The sequence below is a fragment of the Dendropsophus ebraccatus genome, chromosome 9, assembly GCF_027789765.1.
Source record: "Dendropsophus ebraccatus isolate aDenEbr1 chromosome 9, aDenEbr1.pat, whole genome shotgun sequence".
NCBI classification, from domain to species: Eukaryota; Metazoa; Chordata; class Amphibia; order Anura; family Hylidae; genus Dendropsophus; species Dendropsophus ebraccatus.
This window is the reverse complement of record NC_091462.1, coordinates 89,069,271-89,089,032: the sequence shown is the minus strand read 5'-3', so window position 1 is coordinate 89,089,032 and position 19,762 is coordinate 89,069,271. Positions and strand designations below refer to the sequence as shown.

The 19,762-nt window shown below is 42.0% G+C and overlaps 1 protein-coding gene across 2 annotated transcripts in view; it reads right to left on the bottom strand.

The window, feature by feature from the left end:
• Positions 1-19,762, bottom strand: part of DNAH3 (dynein axonemal heavy chain 3) — a 257,207-nt gene that overhangs the window by 184,669 nt on the left and 52,776 nt on the right. Inside the window, exons 4-6 of one of the 2 annotated variants that reach the window (XM_069983790.1) lie at positions 17,330-17,405; positions 16,883-17,066; positions 7,841-8,030 (exon numbers count right to left, since the gene is read on the bottom strand). In XM_069983790.1, coding sequence (XP_069839891.1) covers positions 7,841-8,030; positions 16,883-17,066; positions 17,330-17,405 — 450 coding nt within the window. The remainder of the gene's footprint in view (positions 1-7,840; positions 8,031-16,882; positions 17,067-17,329; positions 17,406-19,762) is intronic. The other variant, XM_069983791.1, reaches the window with a different exon arrangement.

Sequence of the window (19,762 nt, the reverse complement as noted above, 5' to 3'; positions counted from 1 at the left end):
CTTCTCCGACTCTGTGTCTCAGCTTGGCGAGCGCATCCCCACCTCCTAGGGCACACACCGGCTGCTCTAAATTTAAAGGGAAATATGTCCCTAATTGGATGCTGCACACAATTACCTCCCCTATAAATGAGCACCTGTTCTGACATTTCCTACCTATGCATGCTTCTATAGTGTGTGGTCCCAGCTCTCCTTAATTCCTGCCCATGGTTCCTGCCTATGACTTCTATCCTGATTCCATCCTTGACTCCTGCTGTGTTCCAGGCTGCTTGCCTACCTGTCTCCAGCGGCACCTTGCCCACCTCCGCTAGCAACTCAAGCCAGGGGTAGCAACCTGGGGGTCGCCTGCTGCAAGCCCATCCCGGTGGGCACTGGTGAAGACCAGCGGTCCCTGAGACTCCGCTCCCTGGTGCGGCTTACATCATCACTGATGATGGTACAGCGGATCCACGACTCCAATCGTAAGACACAGGCCAGGAGAAGGGCGCAGTTATGCTCTCCCCTTCTTGACGCATTGAGATTTCCATCTGGTTGGGTAAGATAAGCTGCATTACAAACTTATGGGGCTCTTTTAGTGCATCAAGACAGAAAGTTTATGATTTTGGAAAAACTCTGGTGTAAGAACTCTACCTCTAGTGCAGTTATGGAATGGGTGTATAGCGAGTGCACTACTTGGCTGGCACCAAATGACCTAATTAGTATGTATAATTAGTAGGCTCTCTAGCAATACCCCTAAAATATTATTTTTGAGACAAATGTAAATCTCGAAGTATAATTAAATCACAAGTAAATACACTCACCGGCCACTTTATTAGGTACACCATGCTAGTAACGGGTTGGACCCTCTTTTGCCTTTAAAACTGCCTCAATCCTTCGTGGCATAAATTCAACAAGGTGCTGGAAGCTTCCTCAGAGATTTTGGTCCATATTGACATGATGGCATCACACAGTTGCCGCAGATTTGTCGGCTGCACATCCATGATGCGAATCTCCCGTTCCACCACATCCCAAAGATGCTCTATTGGATTGAGATCTGGTGACTGTGGAGGCCATTTGAGTACAGTGAACTCATTGTCATGTTTAAGCAGAAATCGAGACTCATCAGACCAGGCAACGTTTTTCCAATCTTCTACTGTCCAATTTCGATGAGCTTGTGCAAATTGTAGCCTCAGTTTCCTGTTCTTAGCTGAAAGGAGTGGCACCCGGTGTGGTCTTCTGCTGCTGTAGCCCATCTGCCTCAAAGTTCGATGTACTGTGCGTTCAGAGATGCTCTTCTGCCTACCTTGGTTGTAACGGTTGGCTATTTGAGTCACTGTTGCCTTTCTATCAGCTCGAACCAGTCTGCCCATTCTCCTCTGACCTCTGGCATCAACAAGGCATTTCCGCCCACAGAACTGCCGCTCACTGGATGTTTTTTCTTTTTCGGACCATTCTCTGTAAACCCTAGAGATGGTTGTGTGTAAAAATCCCAGTAGATCAGCAGTTTCTGAAATACTCAGACCAGCCCTTCTGGCACCAACAACCATGCCACGTTCAAAGGTAATCAAATCACCTTTCTTCCCCATACCGATGCTCGGTTTGAACTGCAGGAGATTGTCTTGACCATGTCTACATGCCTAAATGCACTGAGTTGCCGCCATGTGATTGGCTGATTAGAAATTAAGTGGTAACGTGCAGTTGGACAGGTGTACCTAATAAAGTGGCCGGTGAGTGTATGTATATATAACACTTTATCTAAATCAAAATTAAAATTCATAAAAACATGAGTTGCAAATCATTACTGAGGAAAGAGCTGAGCAGTGCTCTGAAACGCGTATAAAGAGTTGCTACTACTATTGAATATACTGCAGAAATATACTGCCATAACCACCTACCACCGGTCCCACCATTTATTAGCTCACAGCATAGTGAATGCATACAAATACTCCTATGCTGACAGAGAACACGGGAGTAGCTCTTAAGGGTAAACACCCATCTGATGTCCGGAGAGACAACCGAGCACTGAGCATTCAGCTCCAAACCGGACAGTACTCTAAACAAGACCCCGTGCACACGACACGAGAAACACTGAACATGAGGAGAGCTCCTGACGACATCTTCAAGTAAATAACCCTCTGTCTGCTCCCACCAGTCTGCGGCCGCAGACCTCATAGAATCAGAGTCTTCAGACCGGTGAGAGGTGGATTTCCACTGAATCTATTTTAACATATTTCCGTGAAAACGCTAATAAGCGCCACTAACTGTTGCAATTTATATTGAACTGATAAACAGAACAGTGATAACTGACTTGATCAAATATATTAGTAATAAATCACGGCGACTTGCAAGGGCCCTGCACTAGTCGCATGCGGTTTTAACTGCACCGTATGCAACAACTACATGCGGACTTAACCGTACTATATTAATTTTAACCGCATTATATGTATTTTAACCTACAAATATTCAAGTCTATATCCTGTATTATACCATTTGCAACCGCATGAGATATATATACAGAATTTTTTTTTTAAGCGTGTAGTTACATGTTCATTTTTATGAATTTTTATTTTGATTTAGATAAAGTGTTATATATACATATTTACTTGTGATTTAATCATACTTGGAGATTTACATTTGTCTCAAAAATAATATTTTAGGGGTATTGCTAGAGAGCCTACTAATTATACAACTTTATGATTTTGTGAAGATGAGCTCCATAGACTTATTATGGGTCTTTTTCATGCAGTGAGACGGATATCGCATGGAGCCGAGGAGAGAAGTGCATAACCACAAGCTTCTCCTGGCTCATTCTACAGACTGTTGGAGGTCTGAACACCAATGAAAACCTATGACACCTCAGTTAGGCCCATTTTAAACTAGTATAAATGCTGTCATTTCTTATATGTCCATGAAGGATACGTATTTAATGGAGCAAAACATGAACTAGTCTGTCTGTCAAAAGCAACAAAACAGAAACCTACTGATAACTAGGCTGTAAGGGAGGCTTCATGTTTTGCATCATAAGGCTAGGTTCACACTATGTAACTGTGCGGCTGTATTTTTTATGCGGTTGTAAATGTGCGGATGAAACTACGGCCGTGGGAAAAAATAGACATGCGGCTGAAAACATACGGTCATTTACTTGGAAATCTGGTTCAACTAAAAATAACAAATAAAATCTTAAGAAAGTGATGCAAACACCTCTGGATGCATCTGGGAAAGCAGGGAACACAGTTTACATGAATCGCTATTACCAGGGTTTCCGATCCTCTGCAGTAATGCCGATGCCTCTAATAGTTAATATATTAAAATAATAAAACACATTTTCGTTGTAATAAAGTCCCTTTCATTGTTCAATAATTAAATTTAAACGATTCCATCATTTTGCAATTAAATATACTGTTAAAATAAATATATATATAAATAAATGTATATTTATATATAGATTTATTTTTTGACAGTATATTTAATTGCACAATGATGGATTCGTTAGAATTAAATTATTGAACAACGAAAGGGACTTTATTACAAAGAAAATGTGTTTTATTAATTTAATATATTAACTATTAGAGGCATCGGCATTCGTCATCATTGCCGGTTATTTTTGAAGTACTCCGTACGCACCGCCTGTCAATCCACGGCCGCATTTCCAGCCGCAAACAATGGTCTTGTTCATTTTTTACGGGTCCGTTTACGATAGGGCCGTAGATTCATACATAGTGTGCACTGTGCAGCCGTATATCCTATACTTTCCAGCGTACGCATGAACCACCAAAAATACCGCCGCACAATTACAGCCGCAAATACAGCCGCACAGTTACATAGTGTGAACCTAGCCTAAGAATGATTTCACAGCAGGATCTATTGTAGCAATGCCGTTTCTTTTCCTTTCCCCATTTATTTTCTATCCTGTGGATAACTGCTCACATCTAGCAATGAGGCACCTTCAGCAGCCGGACTCCGCAGTTTATTGATTTTTTTTTTCTTTTTAGTGTACCATTATATTTTGGTACATTCTTTCTTTATATTATCAATCATAAATAGAGTTCTATTTCAAGAATTTTAAATTATTCACACAAACAGCCTTAATAGTTTTGGCTTTCAGTGGAGCGGTGACTGGAATTGTGATCTGAACTCCAGGTACACGCTAACAATAATAGGAGTGAATAGTTATAAGGGACAGTTGCTTCCTATGACAATATTCTGACCACGCAGTTCACAGCAGATTACATGCAGAGCTGAAGGACCCCTGTAGGTTAGTGATTGATTCTCTTCCACCCCGGCTGCCCTTACCTGAGGGGGTATACATCGTAAAAACAAGTGTAGGATGTCCCCTTCAAATGTTAACAGTGGAAAATGTGTATTCAATATTCGCGTATTGAACGCAGAACAACCCAAGGCAAAATGAATTTATAAATGCAGAATGGTGAAACAAGCTTGACTACATTTGAAAAAAGACAGGAGAAATTGGCGACGTGCAGATTGTGGTGCAGTAAATAAGCGTAGCCTCTTCATGTACACTGCTTTCCATTTTCATACACTGAGCTGTTTAATTAAAGGGATATTCATCTCAGGTAAAATACATGTTAAATTATTCTCCCTCCTGGAAACCATCAATTTATTTCATACTTGCCATTACCTTCTCTGTCTCCTTCCCCAGTTTTGAGCCTGCTGCTTTCTGCTGGAGACTCAGAAAACTGTGTGTGAGCTGTTCATTCTGTCTCCCTCCTCCGCCCTCCCTGCCAAAACAGCTGATGTAAACTGTTTCGCTGGCTGGCTGTTTCTGCACTCTGTGAGGCCAGGAAGGTTTATCACAATAAGTTTACAAGTAACTTGACCTTAGGTTAACTTTCTCACATTACACAGTGCAAAGAAAGCCAGCTTGGGAAACTGTTTACACAAGCCGTCTCAGAAAGAAGGGAGAGAGAGGAGTGGAGGACGGAGTGAACACTTACATACAGTTTTCTGGGTCTTCAGCAGAAAACAGCAAGCTCAGAACTGACAATGATATGAACTGTTAATCTCCAGGATCGGGTCACATGACCTTTCTTCAGACAAGCTTCCACCCTAGAAGACACTAGAATGATCTGAGGGAGTAATCTCCCAAGGTCAATCATCTTTCCCCAGAGGGCCAGAACCAGCCTAACCTTGTCATTTTTCTGGCTTGACCAGGGAAGGAGTAAGGGGTATAGGTCTAGTTATCTGAAGACACCATCATGTGTACACCAGCACACAGACACCCCATCAAAGTGTATCCCATGGGCAAGGACCTTTATAAATGTACATACCCTCAGTTATAAAAGTTATACAGACCACAGAGGGATAAGTAGGGTTCAACCAGACGACAAATGTACCGTGACCACAGAGACTTTACTAGGTTTACCATGAAGCCCAACTGCCCTGCACTACTACTCCCATCATTCTCGTGGGCACTAGACACATTCTGTATACACTGCAGGTTTTATGCATTAACTATTTATATATATTGATTTACACAGCATAAACTCTGCAGCATATTCAGTACATGTGAATATACCCTGAAGCAGTGGGTATGCTACTTCAGAGTCTCCATTTTCCTGTAGAATATGACTATGGATTGTTTCATGTTGTGTAACTATCACATAGTACGGGTTAAGGCCCCTCACAGGCATACTTCTAGATTTGTGAATTTCTGCTAACTAGCTGAGCAATCTGCATATTTCCATATATGTAAATGAGTAGCAGGTGTCCAAAGGGCGGGGTTGATTGCTTCAAGTGCCCAGTATCTTCCTCCCCTGCAGCACATAGTACAGTGTCTTTCAATCAAATGTAAAATTAAAAGGAAGACCACAATGAGAACAAGAATGATGGCCACTTGAGTCAAACAACCCTAACATGAACATTTGCCTCCCATTGGCATATATGAAAAAGAATGTATATTACTCGGCTCCAAGAAGATCACAAGGCATGCATGTAAAGGGGCTCCTAACCCCTATCTGATCCTGTTATTAGTCACACTATGCAAATCCATTAGACATGTTTCCTAGATATCACACTTTAGAAGCAATTGGTGATTCCAAACCCCCATCTCTTTGGAGGAAATAAGTTGATAAAGTGATGAATGGCCTTTTAATCTGATTGGTTTGTTTTTGCTATTTAGGCTCAAACAGCATTAAACAGTCAGCTATTGATTTGAGGCTTATGAATTTTTTATAGTCCTGAGATTGTAATATCCTATGCCATTCCTTGATTTCAGCTTGTTAAAATCATAGAATTGCTTAATCTGCAGCCAGATTACATGTCTGGTAATTGATCAGCCTTTCTGGTAATTGATTCATCAATCTGAATTTGCACTGTCATTCTCAATTTGTCAGGACAGTCCGGAGACACGAGACAGTGAATATTAATGATAACGATGGGAAAAATACATTTACAGAAACTGCATGTGAGTCTGTGAACTTCAGAGGAAGCAACTTCTGCTGCTGTAGTGAATTAAAATAATTCTATATGCCATGGTTGACTCAGAGCTCTAGTGGCCCAAAACAAGCACTCCCTTTTTATGCTGCAGGACCATGAAATGTTACTAAGCGTGGGAAGTGCTATTGCTGGACTCCAAGTCATGTGATGACTGTCAAGACCCAACAAAATCTGCAGTCATCCAGGTTTTACAGCCCCATCTTCTCCAAACAATAATGTTACGTATGGAAGTCTGAGAGCAGATCTTGACTTTTGCTGAAAAGCCTATTTGCTGAGGGGTGAACAATAGATCTGGACAACATAAATGTAATACTATATAAAGAAAGGCTACAGTTAAAGTGAGCAAGCATGTCTTGAGATCAGCTGACAGGAGACTCATTAGAATTAGCTATAAATTGATAGACATAACACATAAGAAGGGACTTCCTAAAGTGGGCATTGCTGTTAAGGCTCATATAGTCATAAATTTTGTGAAAATTTCTGGGTCTTGCAATATTAGAAAGGGGATTATTTGCTGATCATAGACATCTAATCACCTCCACCAATCACAAGAACAAAAGTCAAAAGCCCCTGGAGTGAATAGAGTGGCAGTGTACACTTTTTAACTTTTTATGCGATTTCCGACATTGCTCAGCACTGAACGTAGGATACCTCCCCTAAAGGGGACTGGCTGTGTCGCTCAGCCATAAATTATAAACCCAAGAGTTCCTGATTCATCAGAAATTAAGAGGGTTATCCAACCTTATAAAATGGATGACCTATCCAAAATCCCCAATGTCTGATCATGGGGGGCTGACATCAGGCACCTCCTCCAATCAGCTGTTTGCTAGAGCAGTGGAGCCCACATACACTGTAAATGGAGATGGAAGCAGACAACTCTGTACATTGTGTAGTGGCCGTGCTGGGTCATTGTTGCTCATCTCACAGTCACTGCAATGTGAGCTAGGGTGCAGCAATACAGCACAGCCATTGCATAATGTATGCAGCTGTCTGCTTATATCTCTTTTTACAGTGTATACTGGTGGTCTTGCTCAGGTAAACAGCAGATCAGTACCTTGCACCACTTCTACTAATAGTATAGTGATGCAAGGGAAAACAGAAATAAATTTCGAAAAGCATGGAGCAACATGGCCACTTAAAATAGCTAGTCATCAGGGCTCCTGGGGGGTTAAAACCCTGCCGATCTACTATTAATGACTCATGATGATTAATGATAGTCAATTAACTATATTAGGCTGGATTACCCATTTATTCTTCTAATCTGTGTCACTTAGATTAAGTATATGTGAAACACAAGAAGCCAAAGTACGGAAAACTGCACACATCCAAGGTGTCCTACAGAAAGACTACTCATGTATATCTAATTCCGCTTTATAAGGAGACAAAACGACGAGAAATGACTTCTCACCGATACTTTTCCTAAGGCTGGCGCAGTAATCATATCCAACCTCTTCTTTTATTTCTTGAAGCAATCTCTCCAGAGCGGGGTTGTTCAGAAGCTGGCTGGGAACACTTGTTAAGATTCTGTCCATCTGCTCCATCTCCTGGGGTGCCAGCATTTCTGTCTGAATCCCATGGTGTATGTAGTGGAAATACCTCTGAAACATTTACCAAGATTGTAGTTTATTATGTAGCATGAGAAAGAACGCAAAATAAGATGTGTACGAAAGAAGAGATTTTCCAAAGCGTCAGTCAGTTTGCTTCCTATTAACCCTAAAGGAGCACAATGTCTGTAACCAGAAGGCTATTTGGGTCACTAAAACTCATAATTATTAGTCAGTTTATAATCTGAAATTACAGTTTTTTACTTAATAATTCATCTGGGTCAACAGGCGCTAATCTTAACAGAAATGGTTCTCCAGAACAATCACCAGCATGGAAGCATATTTACTGCAAAAGTCTGGTATTTTCCATCTTTTCACATGTGGCCTGAACTTCCTGTGTGTGGCCAACATAACCTAAGGGGGCATTCACAAGTTCTGTTTAAAGGAGAAGTTCAGCGATTTTTAAAAGCCGGCAGCTGGCAGGGGAGGTAGTTGATTACCGGTAGGAACCTCGTGCCCGCGGTGAGGGGCGGGACCAGCATCAGGACCCCCAGCAGGAAGTAATTTTCCCACAAGTTGTAATGACGTCACCACTCGGGGGAAAAGGCCTGTCGCAGCTGATGCACTGGCTGCTCAGCCACTCAGTGACTGGAGCGGCATCCTGCAGCCAGTTAATAAGCGGATGTGACGTGGATACCCCGGAGCCCAGTGGGGGTGTCAGCCTGCAGGATGACGGCTTTTAGAAATCACTGGACTTCTTTAAATCTTCGTGTTACTGTACTGACTAAGATTTAAGCAGTTACGGAGCTTTTAGCACCATCAATGATGAAGCCGTGAGTTGTGAATTCTGGTCTGTAGCACATCGTCCATGCACAGAGAGTAATTACGGAATGTGTGAATGCCCCCTTACATGAATTTTCAGTAGTCTTATCAATCACATTGAATAGTTTAGGTAACTTGGACTTTCAATTTATCGTGTAATTTAAAAAAAACATTCGACGCGTCATAAAGACTGATCGGTCAGGATCTGGGTGTTAAGACATCCACTGACCACTAGAACAAGTGAGAAGAAGCTAGCAGGTAAGCCCTTTTTTCCCCAACGCACTGTTTGCTGCATAAGATGGGCCCCAAAAACATAGGGCCCAATGGGCTCCATAGACTGAATTAGACGGCTCAAGTTGCCAAATATGTGAGCGCTGGTCTACTAGACTTGAGCTCGCATACAGTGCCTATTACACTGCTCCACAATGTTAAAGGAGCCCTCCGGCGTGCCCCCCCCCCCCCCCAAACAAAAAAAAAACAAAAAAAAAACACAGACACACACAGCATTTATACTTACCATCCCTCCGGTGACGCCATCCCCGCCATCTTTGTCCGCTGCCCTCACTTCTGGGTTGCGGACAAGTGATTAGGAGATAACAGGCTGCTGGTGCCAATCAGGGCTGAGCAAGCTAGAAGCCATGCGATGCGCTCCAGCCAATGAAAAGGCTGCTGTTGCGCAAGTGCACCAGCAGCCTTTTCCTTTCCTATTCACTGCTGTGAAAGACAGCGAAGAGGAAGAAGACCAGGACCAGACTCAAGATGGCGCCCGGAAGAAGAGGATGGGGTCGACAGTGATTTGGTATGCATACTTTATTTAACTTCCGGAGGTGGGAAAAGGGGGGGGGGATGGGGCCAGACCACTTATTAACACACATTACAAAGTTATTTAACTTTGTAATGTGAGTTAATTAAGCGTAAAAAGTTAATCGCCGCACTACTCCTTTAACAATGTCCATATAGCCCTTGCTGTATAGTAAATAATAAATATATATATTTACCTGCTCACTCTCTCTAATGTCCTCTTGCTTCTTCCCAGCTGACCGGAGCCGATTCTACACCCGTATATGACTGACGGCTCTGCCAATCACTCACCTAGATGGGACATCACCACAGCCAGTGATTGGCTGAGTGGTCTTTCACTTCAGAGACGGGGGTAGAGGCTTTAATGGTGGCTCCAGACAGCTGTAGAGAGACAGGAGGACATGGGGAGCATGGGCAGGTAAGTATATAAATGTTTATTATTTACTACATACTTTCATCGGCCGCCAACCACACACCTCTTATCACACGGAATGATGCGCAGTCGTCGGACGATGATTGTTAAAAGACAACAATCAGCTGATCAGCTCCTCGACTGATCGTTGTCTTTATAACAGGGGCGATATCTGTTCAATTGGCAGGATTGGGCAGAGATAATCGCTCCGTTTAGTAAGGACTAAAGATGAGCGAATAGTGAAATATTCAATTTGATTGGATTCGATTCGAAAAGCTCCCGATATTCGACTATTCGATCGAATATCGAATCCCATTATAGTCTATGGGAGAAAAATCCTTGGGAACTGGAAATCAAGATTTGGCGAATTGGAGGTCACCAAGTCCAAGACATCTTTAGAAGGTGATGCAAACACCTCTGGAATGCATCTTGGAAAGCAGTATTACAGGAATCGGTATTACCGGGGTTAGCGATCCCCGGCAATAATGCTGATTCCTGTAATAGTTAATATTTAATTAATTAAAAAAAAGTTTTGTTCTAAAAAAGTTATTTTCGTTGTTCAATAACTTAATTAAAACGAATCCATGCTTTTGCAATTAAATATACTGTTAATAAATAAGTAAATATGTATATTTATTTATTTATTTATTTACAGTATATTTAATTGCAAAAGTATGTATTCGATTTAATTAAGCATTTAACAACGAAAATAACTTTATTAGAACGAAAATGTGTTTTTTTAATTAAATATTAACTACTACAGGAAGCTCTATTACTGACAAAACCTATTGCAAGTAATACAGCTGAATGTAATAATACTTTACTTTAATTAAAACAGCAAATGTTTCTTCTAATGATGCTATTTTTTTTTATCACAATAGCAACATTAGAAGAAACATTTAGATTTATATGTCCGCTCAGCTGATTAGCTGAGCGGACATATAAAGAGCCGATCCCGTCACACTAAGCTAAGTGTGCCGGTGACCGGTGAAGAGAGAAAATAGGAGAGAAGATAGAACACATCGGAGGGTGAGTAGAAGCTCTTTCCCCCCTGCACTACACCCATCCCAGCAAGTAAGGGGTGTCACTTAATCCCTTCCTTGCTGGTATGGGTGCAGTCTGACATCAGTCTGGCCCCCAAGGGGTTAAGTGGGGACCCTTACTTAACCCACTGGAGGCCAGATTGTTCAGTATGGCACCCAAAGGGTTAAAGGGGATGCAATACACTGTAAGCAGCGATCTGTAAAGATGCTGCATACTGTAAGGGGCACAACACTGCTCACAATGATGGGTGTTGTGCTCCTGTTTATGGTTTTTTGTGTGTTTCTCCCTTTTTGTTTTTCAGATATCGGTATCCTGTGGATTACGTCGGATTCGATGAACTACGTCGATGACCAGTGGTTGTTGTGATTTTTTTTTTTAATAAAATGGTTAACAAGGGGTGTTTTTATTTGAATAAAAAGTATTTTTCACTTGTGTCGTGTCTTTATTTCTTTACTATATAGACTTAGTAGTGGAAGATGTCTAATAGACGGAATCCATTACTAAGTCAGGGCTTAGTGTTAGCGGGTATAAAATGGCTAACACTAACTCCCCCATTAATACCCCAGTACCCAATGCCACTAGGGGTACTGGGAAGAGCCGTGTGCCAGTGGTCCCGGAGCGTAAAAATTGGCGCTCCTGGACTGGGCGGCAGCAGGCTGGTAATATTAAGGCTGGGGAGGGCCAAAAACAATGGCCCTTCCCACTCTGGTGTTACTAGGCTGCTGTGGCTTGGTTTTTAACCCGGCTGGTTATGAAAGTAGAGGGAACCCTACACGTTTTTTAAAATTATTTATTTAAAAAAAAAACGTGTAGGGTTTCTCCTATTTTCATAACCAGCGAGGTTAAAAACCAAGCAACAGCAGCCTAGTAACACCAGAGTGGGAAGGGCCATTGTTTTTGGCCCTCCCCAGCCTTAATATTACCAGCCTGCTGCCGTCCAGTCCAGGAGCGCCAATTTTGACGCTCCGGGACCACTGGCACCCGGCTCTTCCCAGTACCCCTGGTGGCATTGGGTACTGGGGTAATAATGGGGGGGGGGGTTAATGTTAGCCATTTTATACCAGCTATTCGTCTATTAGACGTCTTTTAGACGTCTTCCACTACTAAGTCTATATAGTAAAGAAATAAAGACACGACACAAGTAAAAAATATTTTTTATTCAAATAGAAAAAAAAATAAAACAGACCCCTTGTTGACCATTTTATATAAAAAAAATCCCAACAACCGCTGGTCATCGACGTAGTCCATCAAAACCGCCGTAATCCACAGGATACCGACATCTGAAAAACAAAAAGGGATAAACACACAAAAAAAACACACAAACAGGAGCACAACACCCATTATTGTGAGCGGTGTTGTGCACCTTACAGTATGCAGCATCTTTACAGATTGCTGCTTACAGTGTGGCACCCAAGGGGTTAAAGTGAGGGTCCCCACTTAACCCCTTGGGGGCCAGACTGATGTCAGACTGCATCCATACCAGCAAGGAAGGGGTTAAGTGACCCCCCTTCCTTGCTGGGATTGGTGTAGTGCAGGGGGGGGGGGCTTTTTCTCACCCTCCGATGCCTTCTATCTTCTCTCTTTGCCGGTCCCCGACACACTGAGCTTGATGTGACGGGACCGTCTCTTTATATGTCCGCTCAGCCAATGAGCTGAGCGGACATATAAATCTAAATGTTTCTTCTAATGTTGCTATTGTGATAAAAAAAATTGCATCATTAGAAGAAACATTTGCTGTTTTAATTAAAGTATTAATTATTACATTCAGCTGTATTACTGGCAATAGGTTTTGCCGGCAATAGAGCTTCCTGTAGTAGTTAATATTTAATTAATAAAACATATTTTCGTTCTAATAAAGTTATTTTTGTTGTTTAATAGCTTAATAAAAATGAATACATACTTTTGCAATTAAAGGGGTAGTGCGGCGCTCAGAAATTATTCACAGAATAACACACATTACAAAGTTATACAACTTTGTAATGTATGTTATGTCTGTGAATCGCCCCGTTCCTCGTGTCCCACCACCCCCACCCGTGTACCCGGAAGTGTGGTGCATTATACATTACCTGATCCGTGTCGAGGGCCGTCCGCCATCTTGTGCCAAACGTCATCTTCGGACGGCCGAGTCGCTGAAGCCCGTCCCCCCTCCGCCGCGTCACAACTGTGCTCAGCCGCGATTGGCTGAGCACAGTTATGCTCAGCCAATCGCGGCTGGGCGGCTGATGACGCGGCCGCGTCATCAGCTGCTCAGCCGCGATTGGCTGAGCACAGTTATGCTCAGCCAATCGCGGCTGAGCATCGGATGACGCTGCAGAGGGTGGCCGGCATTTGAGACAGTCGGAGCTGTTCACCGCCCGCCCGAAGAAGACATCACTCGCTGAAGATGGGAGACGGGTGTCGGCACGTGACAGTTGAGTATAGCGCACCACACTTCCGGGTACACGGGTGGGGGTGGTGGGACACGGGCAAGTTGTATAACTTTGTAATGTGTGTTAGTCTGTGAATAATTCTTTACTGCCGCACTACCCCTTTAAACATACTGTAAATAAATAAATAAATATACATATTTATTTATTTATATTTTTATTAACAGTATATTTAATTACAAAAGCATGGATTCGCTTTAATTAAGCTATTAAACAACGAAAATAACTTTTTTAGAACAAAACTTTTTTTAAATTAATTAAATATTAACTATTAAAGGAATCTGCATTATTGCCGGGGATCGCTAACCCCGGTAATACCGATCCCTGTAATATTGCTTCCCTGCTTTCCCAGGGAGCAGTAAACTTTATTAAAACAGCTAAATAATTGTTTAGCTGTTTTAGTAAAGTTAATTTAGATTTGAATATTCGATCACATATTCGATCGAACTTGAATCTTTCGAATACTGCACTATTCGATTGAATAGCTATTTGATTGAATACTATTCTCTCATCTCTAATAAGGACATCACTCCATCTCCCGCACAAGCAGTGTTAACTGTATATGTCGGCATATCGGCAGAAAAGTTAATAAAAATATATGGTTTTATGGGAGGCAAGCAGATCTTCTGTTCAGCACTTTGGGGAAGCTTAGTGACACCCCATGTACAAGCTATAATTCACTCGTTTTATCGCCCGCGAGTTACAATGTATTAATAGGAATATACACTCTTATCTTTAACAGAGATAGGGATTGCAGTAGATGAGAGTAATACATTTTAGGATGCAAATTGTTCAGTGATCAAAGATACGACCCAGCAGGCTGTTCCCTGCTTAGAAATCCAGCTGTAATCTCATTGGCTTGTTGTGATGTGTGTCGAGCTTCCCCAAATGAAGAGCTGCTCTCATTATGCAAATTCCCTCCTAGTTAGGAACAGTTATCATCATGCAGATTGATCTCTTGTGAAAACCTGTTGATTATATTCAGTGTTTTCTTAAGTAAACTTCTGATTGTGGGGAAATGATGTCATGCACACAGGGCTCAAACTCAGCATTAAAGGACAACTCCGGTGAAAAAAAATTTCTGTCCACAATTAACTCACATTACAAGGTTATACAACATTGTGTGTGTTAATTATCTGTCTGGCCCCGTTCCCCATGTTTCACACTCACCAGCGATGGTGAGTATAGAAATTAGCTTTGGGAGTTTTTTTTTCCTCATGTGCCGAAGTTGTCCTTTAAGGGGAGGCAACATGTCCTGGGCAGGTTTCAGAAGCTTGTTAACAGTGATCATTGCTAAGAATGTCTTATCATCAATTCTATTCTGCAACCTAATCCTTACCCCTGTCCACTTGCCCTATAAGGGCCAGTTCACACTGAGTAAATTCGGCGGAAATCCCACCTGCCTCAGTGTCAAACGGAGACTATATTGGAGGGCTCTGAAGCAGAGGTACGCACCCTCCCATACAGACATAGCGGGACACTGAGGCAGGCAGGATTCAGCGTCGGAGAGTTCCGCTGAATTTACTCTGCGTGAAGTGGCCCTAAGGGTGTATTGCCTACATAGAGGGGGGAAGGCAAAAATAGAAAATAGAAACTACAAGTGCCATATAGAATTTCATTTAAAAAATGAGGTTTCTTACCAAGCCATTTGATCAAATAGGATGTACCAACTCACCACGTTAAGGTGAACCCCAGAGAATTGGAACCTACACTAGCAATGGCATCTTTCGAACTATAAGTGTGAGACTCAGTAGTCAGAAACAGTACGAGACAGTGAGCCCTGAAGCTAGACCCACCCTCTGACCCTACCTACTTGCCGCAAACGACCCTAAGCGGTCGCGGACAACCACGGTGCCGGTCCCTATACTGATGTAAGTGAAACACAAAACGCAGACATACGAACAAACACAATAGAGCGGAGTCAAACAAGCCAAGTCAGCAATACACAGGCAGCGAAGTACAAAATCAGGAAGATAGCGGATAGTCGGTAACAGGCAGGAGGTCAGGTAACAGAGTAACAACAGCGGGTAGATAGGACAGGGTACGCAGGACAGGGATAAGGGGAGCTAGGACTAGATTGCTCTAATAGCCAGCAGGTAAGTGAGCAACTGGCTTCTTTTTAACCAGGATCAGAGCTTAGGTCCAGCAGCTGATTGGATCAGCCCTGATCCCAGCACCAAGTTCAGCTGGACAGACCTAGCAGTGCAGTAACTCCTGCACTGCCAAAGTCTGACAAGCAATGCGGGTGTGGCTGGAAAGTAAGACACAATTCAGACAACCCATACAGTGCAAAAAACAGACAAACTCAGCGCTTCCTCGATCGCCCGGCACAGACCAAGGAACGCAAAGTCACACTCCTGACAATAAGTCTACATATCTGGGCATATAGGATAAACTAAACTCTGTGTAAAACACCTACAGGAGCTTGGGGGGGTCACCTGCTCAGGCCCATTATAAGCCAGAACAGAGTCCACTGTCCGCAGAACAGAGTGGCTCTTGCTCTGGCAGGCTTGGCCTCCTATGTATTTCATGGCTAACTATTCATTTCAATGGCCAACATGTAATGCTACATTTTCCCCAAACAAAAAGACAAAGCTCCCCCTCTGAAAGAAGAGATTGCAAGAGGTTAGAAGAGTCGGACTCACAGTGATAAACTCATTTCCCGGCTGGCTTCTATTTATACATTTGAGCTGTGAGTTGTCGGCATGCGTCGGGATATCGCCCAAAAGGGTATGCAGATGTTTCCCGTAGGCTTATTGACTTTTAGAAGACCAAACAAGGTATACTAGTTTGGTATCTTGATGTATGCTGGTGATGCATAGACAAAAGCTGGACTTATGGCTAATGAGGATATACCTCCGGTCCAGCCTCCACTGTCATCTTGCTGGAAGTCTGGCTCATAGCCTAATGTGCAAGTGCCTCCTGATGGTTTGTGTAGACACTGTTCAAACTTCTAGGCTAGGTATGTGAAGTCCTGCTTCACCTGCAGTACAGAATGGATCACAACATGTCATTCTTAAAACTGACAATCTGTCTGTGCAGAGGTCACCTCTGTGCACCTGCTGTTGCACCTCATGTTGTGTAGTTTTTTAACCATTGGGATACACAGCATTGAACAGTATTGACCCTACATGATCAGGGATCAGTGTGATAAACCAGACCCTTCTCAGGATTTTGTCCTCGACGATCACTGGGGTGCGTGCGCTGCCTCTTCATCTCTGTCTCATTGGTAAAATGTGTTATAGAATTTTGTACAATTTAAGCAAAGAAAAGGACGTCATCTGTCATTCGAATCACAAGTCAATAGCGGTATGACAAAAATCTATAGTGAAATTGAGCTAAGAGAATTTGGTAGTAGACGCCGTGCTTTTGTGCACTACCCCTTTATTAATGGCGCTCACCTCCAAGTCTCTTTGAGTCGGCTTATCCTGTTGTTTATCTATTTCTGCTTCATGCTGCAACATAATCTGTAATTGTTCCTCTGGAGTAATAGGCTGGCTCTCTGCATAGGTCATGGTCTCTGTCTGGGGCTCGTTGTCATCTACAGGAATGGGTTCTAAAGCACTATACCTGGTTATCATCCATCTGCATAATAATAAAGGCAATTAGTCCAAAGCGACAAATTGGGCAATTAGAAGAGGAGTACAACCTGCATGACATATTTATATTCTATGCATGTATTATACTTCTAGACTTGTACATCACAGAACACATATACAGTATTAAAATAAAAAACTATTTTAGGAATTTTCCAGAAATCAAAGTTAAAATCAGCCTCTATGTGTATAATAGGTCTTCAGAGGACTCTTTAGAAGCTTAGGATTTCTAGGAGTGACAAGCTCTATTACCTTTCAGTGTTATATTTGCTCCTAGGAGACGCTTTTGGCTTTTTTGGGATGCAAGATACATCCTTTGATGCTGAATCTATTAGTTAAGGAAACCGACAGCTTGCTCCTGCAAAGGTATGTGTGTGCGAAGAGACATAGAGGATATGAGTCATAGCAATGGGAAAAGTTATTATCCGCAAATTGCTTTATTTCTTCTATCAATTGCAAATCAAGCAATACCGGTTGTCACAATGTATTGCGGCCAGGGTCGTAGATGGAGGAAACAGAAGGGGGTCACATAAATGTTACTATTAATCCTGCCCGAATGTTACATGAAATATTAATATCCAAGGCATCAATGCTCATATAGTATGTGACACAAATGAGGACATAAAGCTAGACATACATTATCAATAGTTGTTGGACACACTATTCCTAACTCCCTATACAAATGCACAATTGGCTGAACCAAGCATGCATGTGTAGTCAATAGTGAGAGGAATACCTCTGGCAGCGGCTTATCTTACATGAAAACAAAAGGATTGGCATGTTAAAATTCAGCTTACCAACTTCTTTTTTCTCCTAACATATACCAAACAAATGTCAGCCAAACATCTCACATAAATTAGACATGTTGAAAGACAAACGACAGCAACGATCAGCCGACATTGTTCAAAAATGGATGAAATGAAAAAACGGATTGCAAAAAATGTATTTTGCGGGATTTGATTTCCTGAATTAGACCGAACCCAACAGATGTCTATGGTGGTGTAAAAGTCCCTATACACTTTAAACTAATGTCAGCTAAGCATTTTGCTGTCAGTGGGTTCATCTGTCAGTATAAACATGATTTTGGTGGAGAGATTTTGGGTGTGATCGAATTTCACGATCTTGAGGAGATATCTCGCTATCGTTTCACACATTCTGGCTGTGTGAAACCCAAAAACAGCAGCTGTGAAAGCTATATATTTGTGCTGGTAAGTGGTAACTATTTAAAAGGATTGTTTCCTTTGGAAACGCAGACACACCCCAAGCGCGACTGCGATCACCTGCCCAATCCAAATAATTACAGGAGTTAGGCTCCATTTTGGTATAAGGAGTCTGGTTACTGCTATCAGTTGTCTCTCTGGGGAGTGAAGCTGTCTGTCATGGTCTTCACCTGGCTATAGCTCACGAGTATTGTGGGTCTCAGGTCAGAATCTCAGGTCTGGATCAGCATGTCAAAAGTTTGTACAATTGACAGTAGCACTTCAAAAACGATCCCCTGAGGGTAAACTTCATGGGGTTCCACTTGTTGGACCTCTAGCAATCAGCTGTAATCTGTGGGATTTCCCTGCTGCATAGGAGAAATAAAGCACTACACAGTTCTCCCTTAAATCAATGGGGATTCTGGGTAATTAAAGGATGTATTGTGTCCTCTAAATATCTCTGCTAATAGATTACAACTCTAATAGGTTTTGAAATCCAGATGGCCCAGTACCACTAAGTCCTGCGGGTAATCGCTGGATCATTATTCATAATAATTATTATATTTTAAGTATTTTTCATTATACGGTACATCTACTGTATATATTGAGTATTTTTTAAGCATACTTTTTTTTAGTTTGATAGATGACTGTGATTTGCAGCGCATTTTACATGAAACAAATTCAAATGATCCGTCTCAGGAGGCCACGTTTTGTAAGCAATCTTACTGAAGATGGAGGTGTCTGTGAGAAATGGTTTGGCTCGGGGCAGACTTTTTGTTTCCTTCAATAATTCCTCTTGTGGCAGATCAGCAAGAATGGATTTGAGGAAATATAAAACATTAATTTACTTTTCTACCAGATGATGTAATCTCTGCAGAGAACACCGACGGAAAGACGCAGTTAACTCCTTCCGTGACATGTAAAAGTCTACTGAGAACTAAAGGTTAGGTCATCCTGAGAACATCTCAGATCAGAAACACTTGGATCAGAATCAGAACTCAACACTCAATATTAATGATTTACGAATCAGTGATCTGTAATAAGGGACCATAGTCTCCTACAGGCTCATAAAGTAACTTTACATGCCTTCTGGTTTTCTCTGGGAATCTACGGAAAAATGGTGGAACGTTCAAAATCATATTACACAGGTATTCTTTTTATATGTATTGCTACTAGGAGGACACATGGCACCTCACAGAGGTACATGGTGACAATCTCCAGATATATTACATGATTTCAGTATCATAATTTATTTTTCTGGGAGAACCCAAACAATTCACTAACTAGATGAAAAAAATCTTGGAAGAAATGCTCATCATTAAAGGGGTATTCCCCCCAAAATCTTTTTTGCAGTGTTAAATAGTCACCCATAGATCAATATATTTCTTAAAGCAAGTAATTACCTACTTCGAGCTGTTTTGCAGCTATTTCTGCCGATTCACCCCCTCAGCATTCACAAAATGAGCTAAATGGCGTCCAGGCCAAC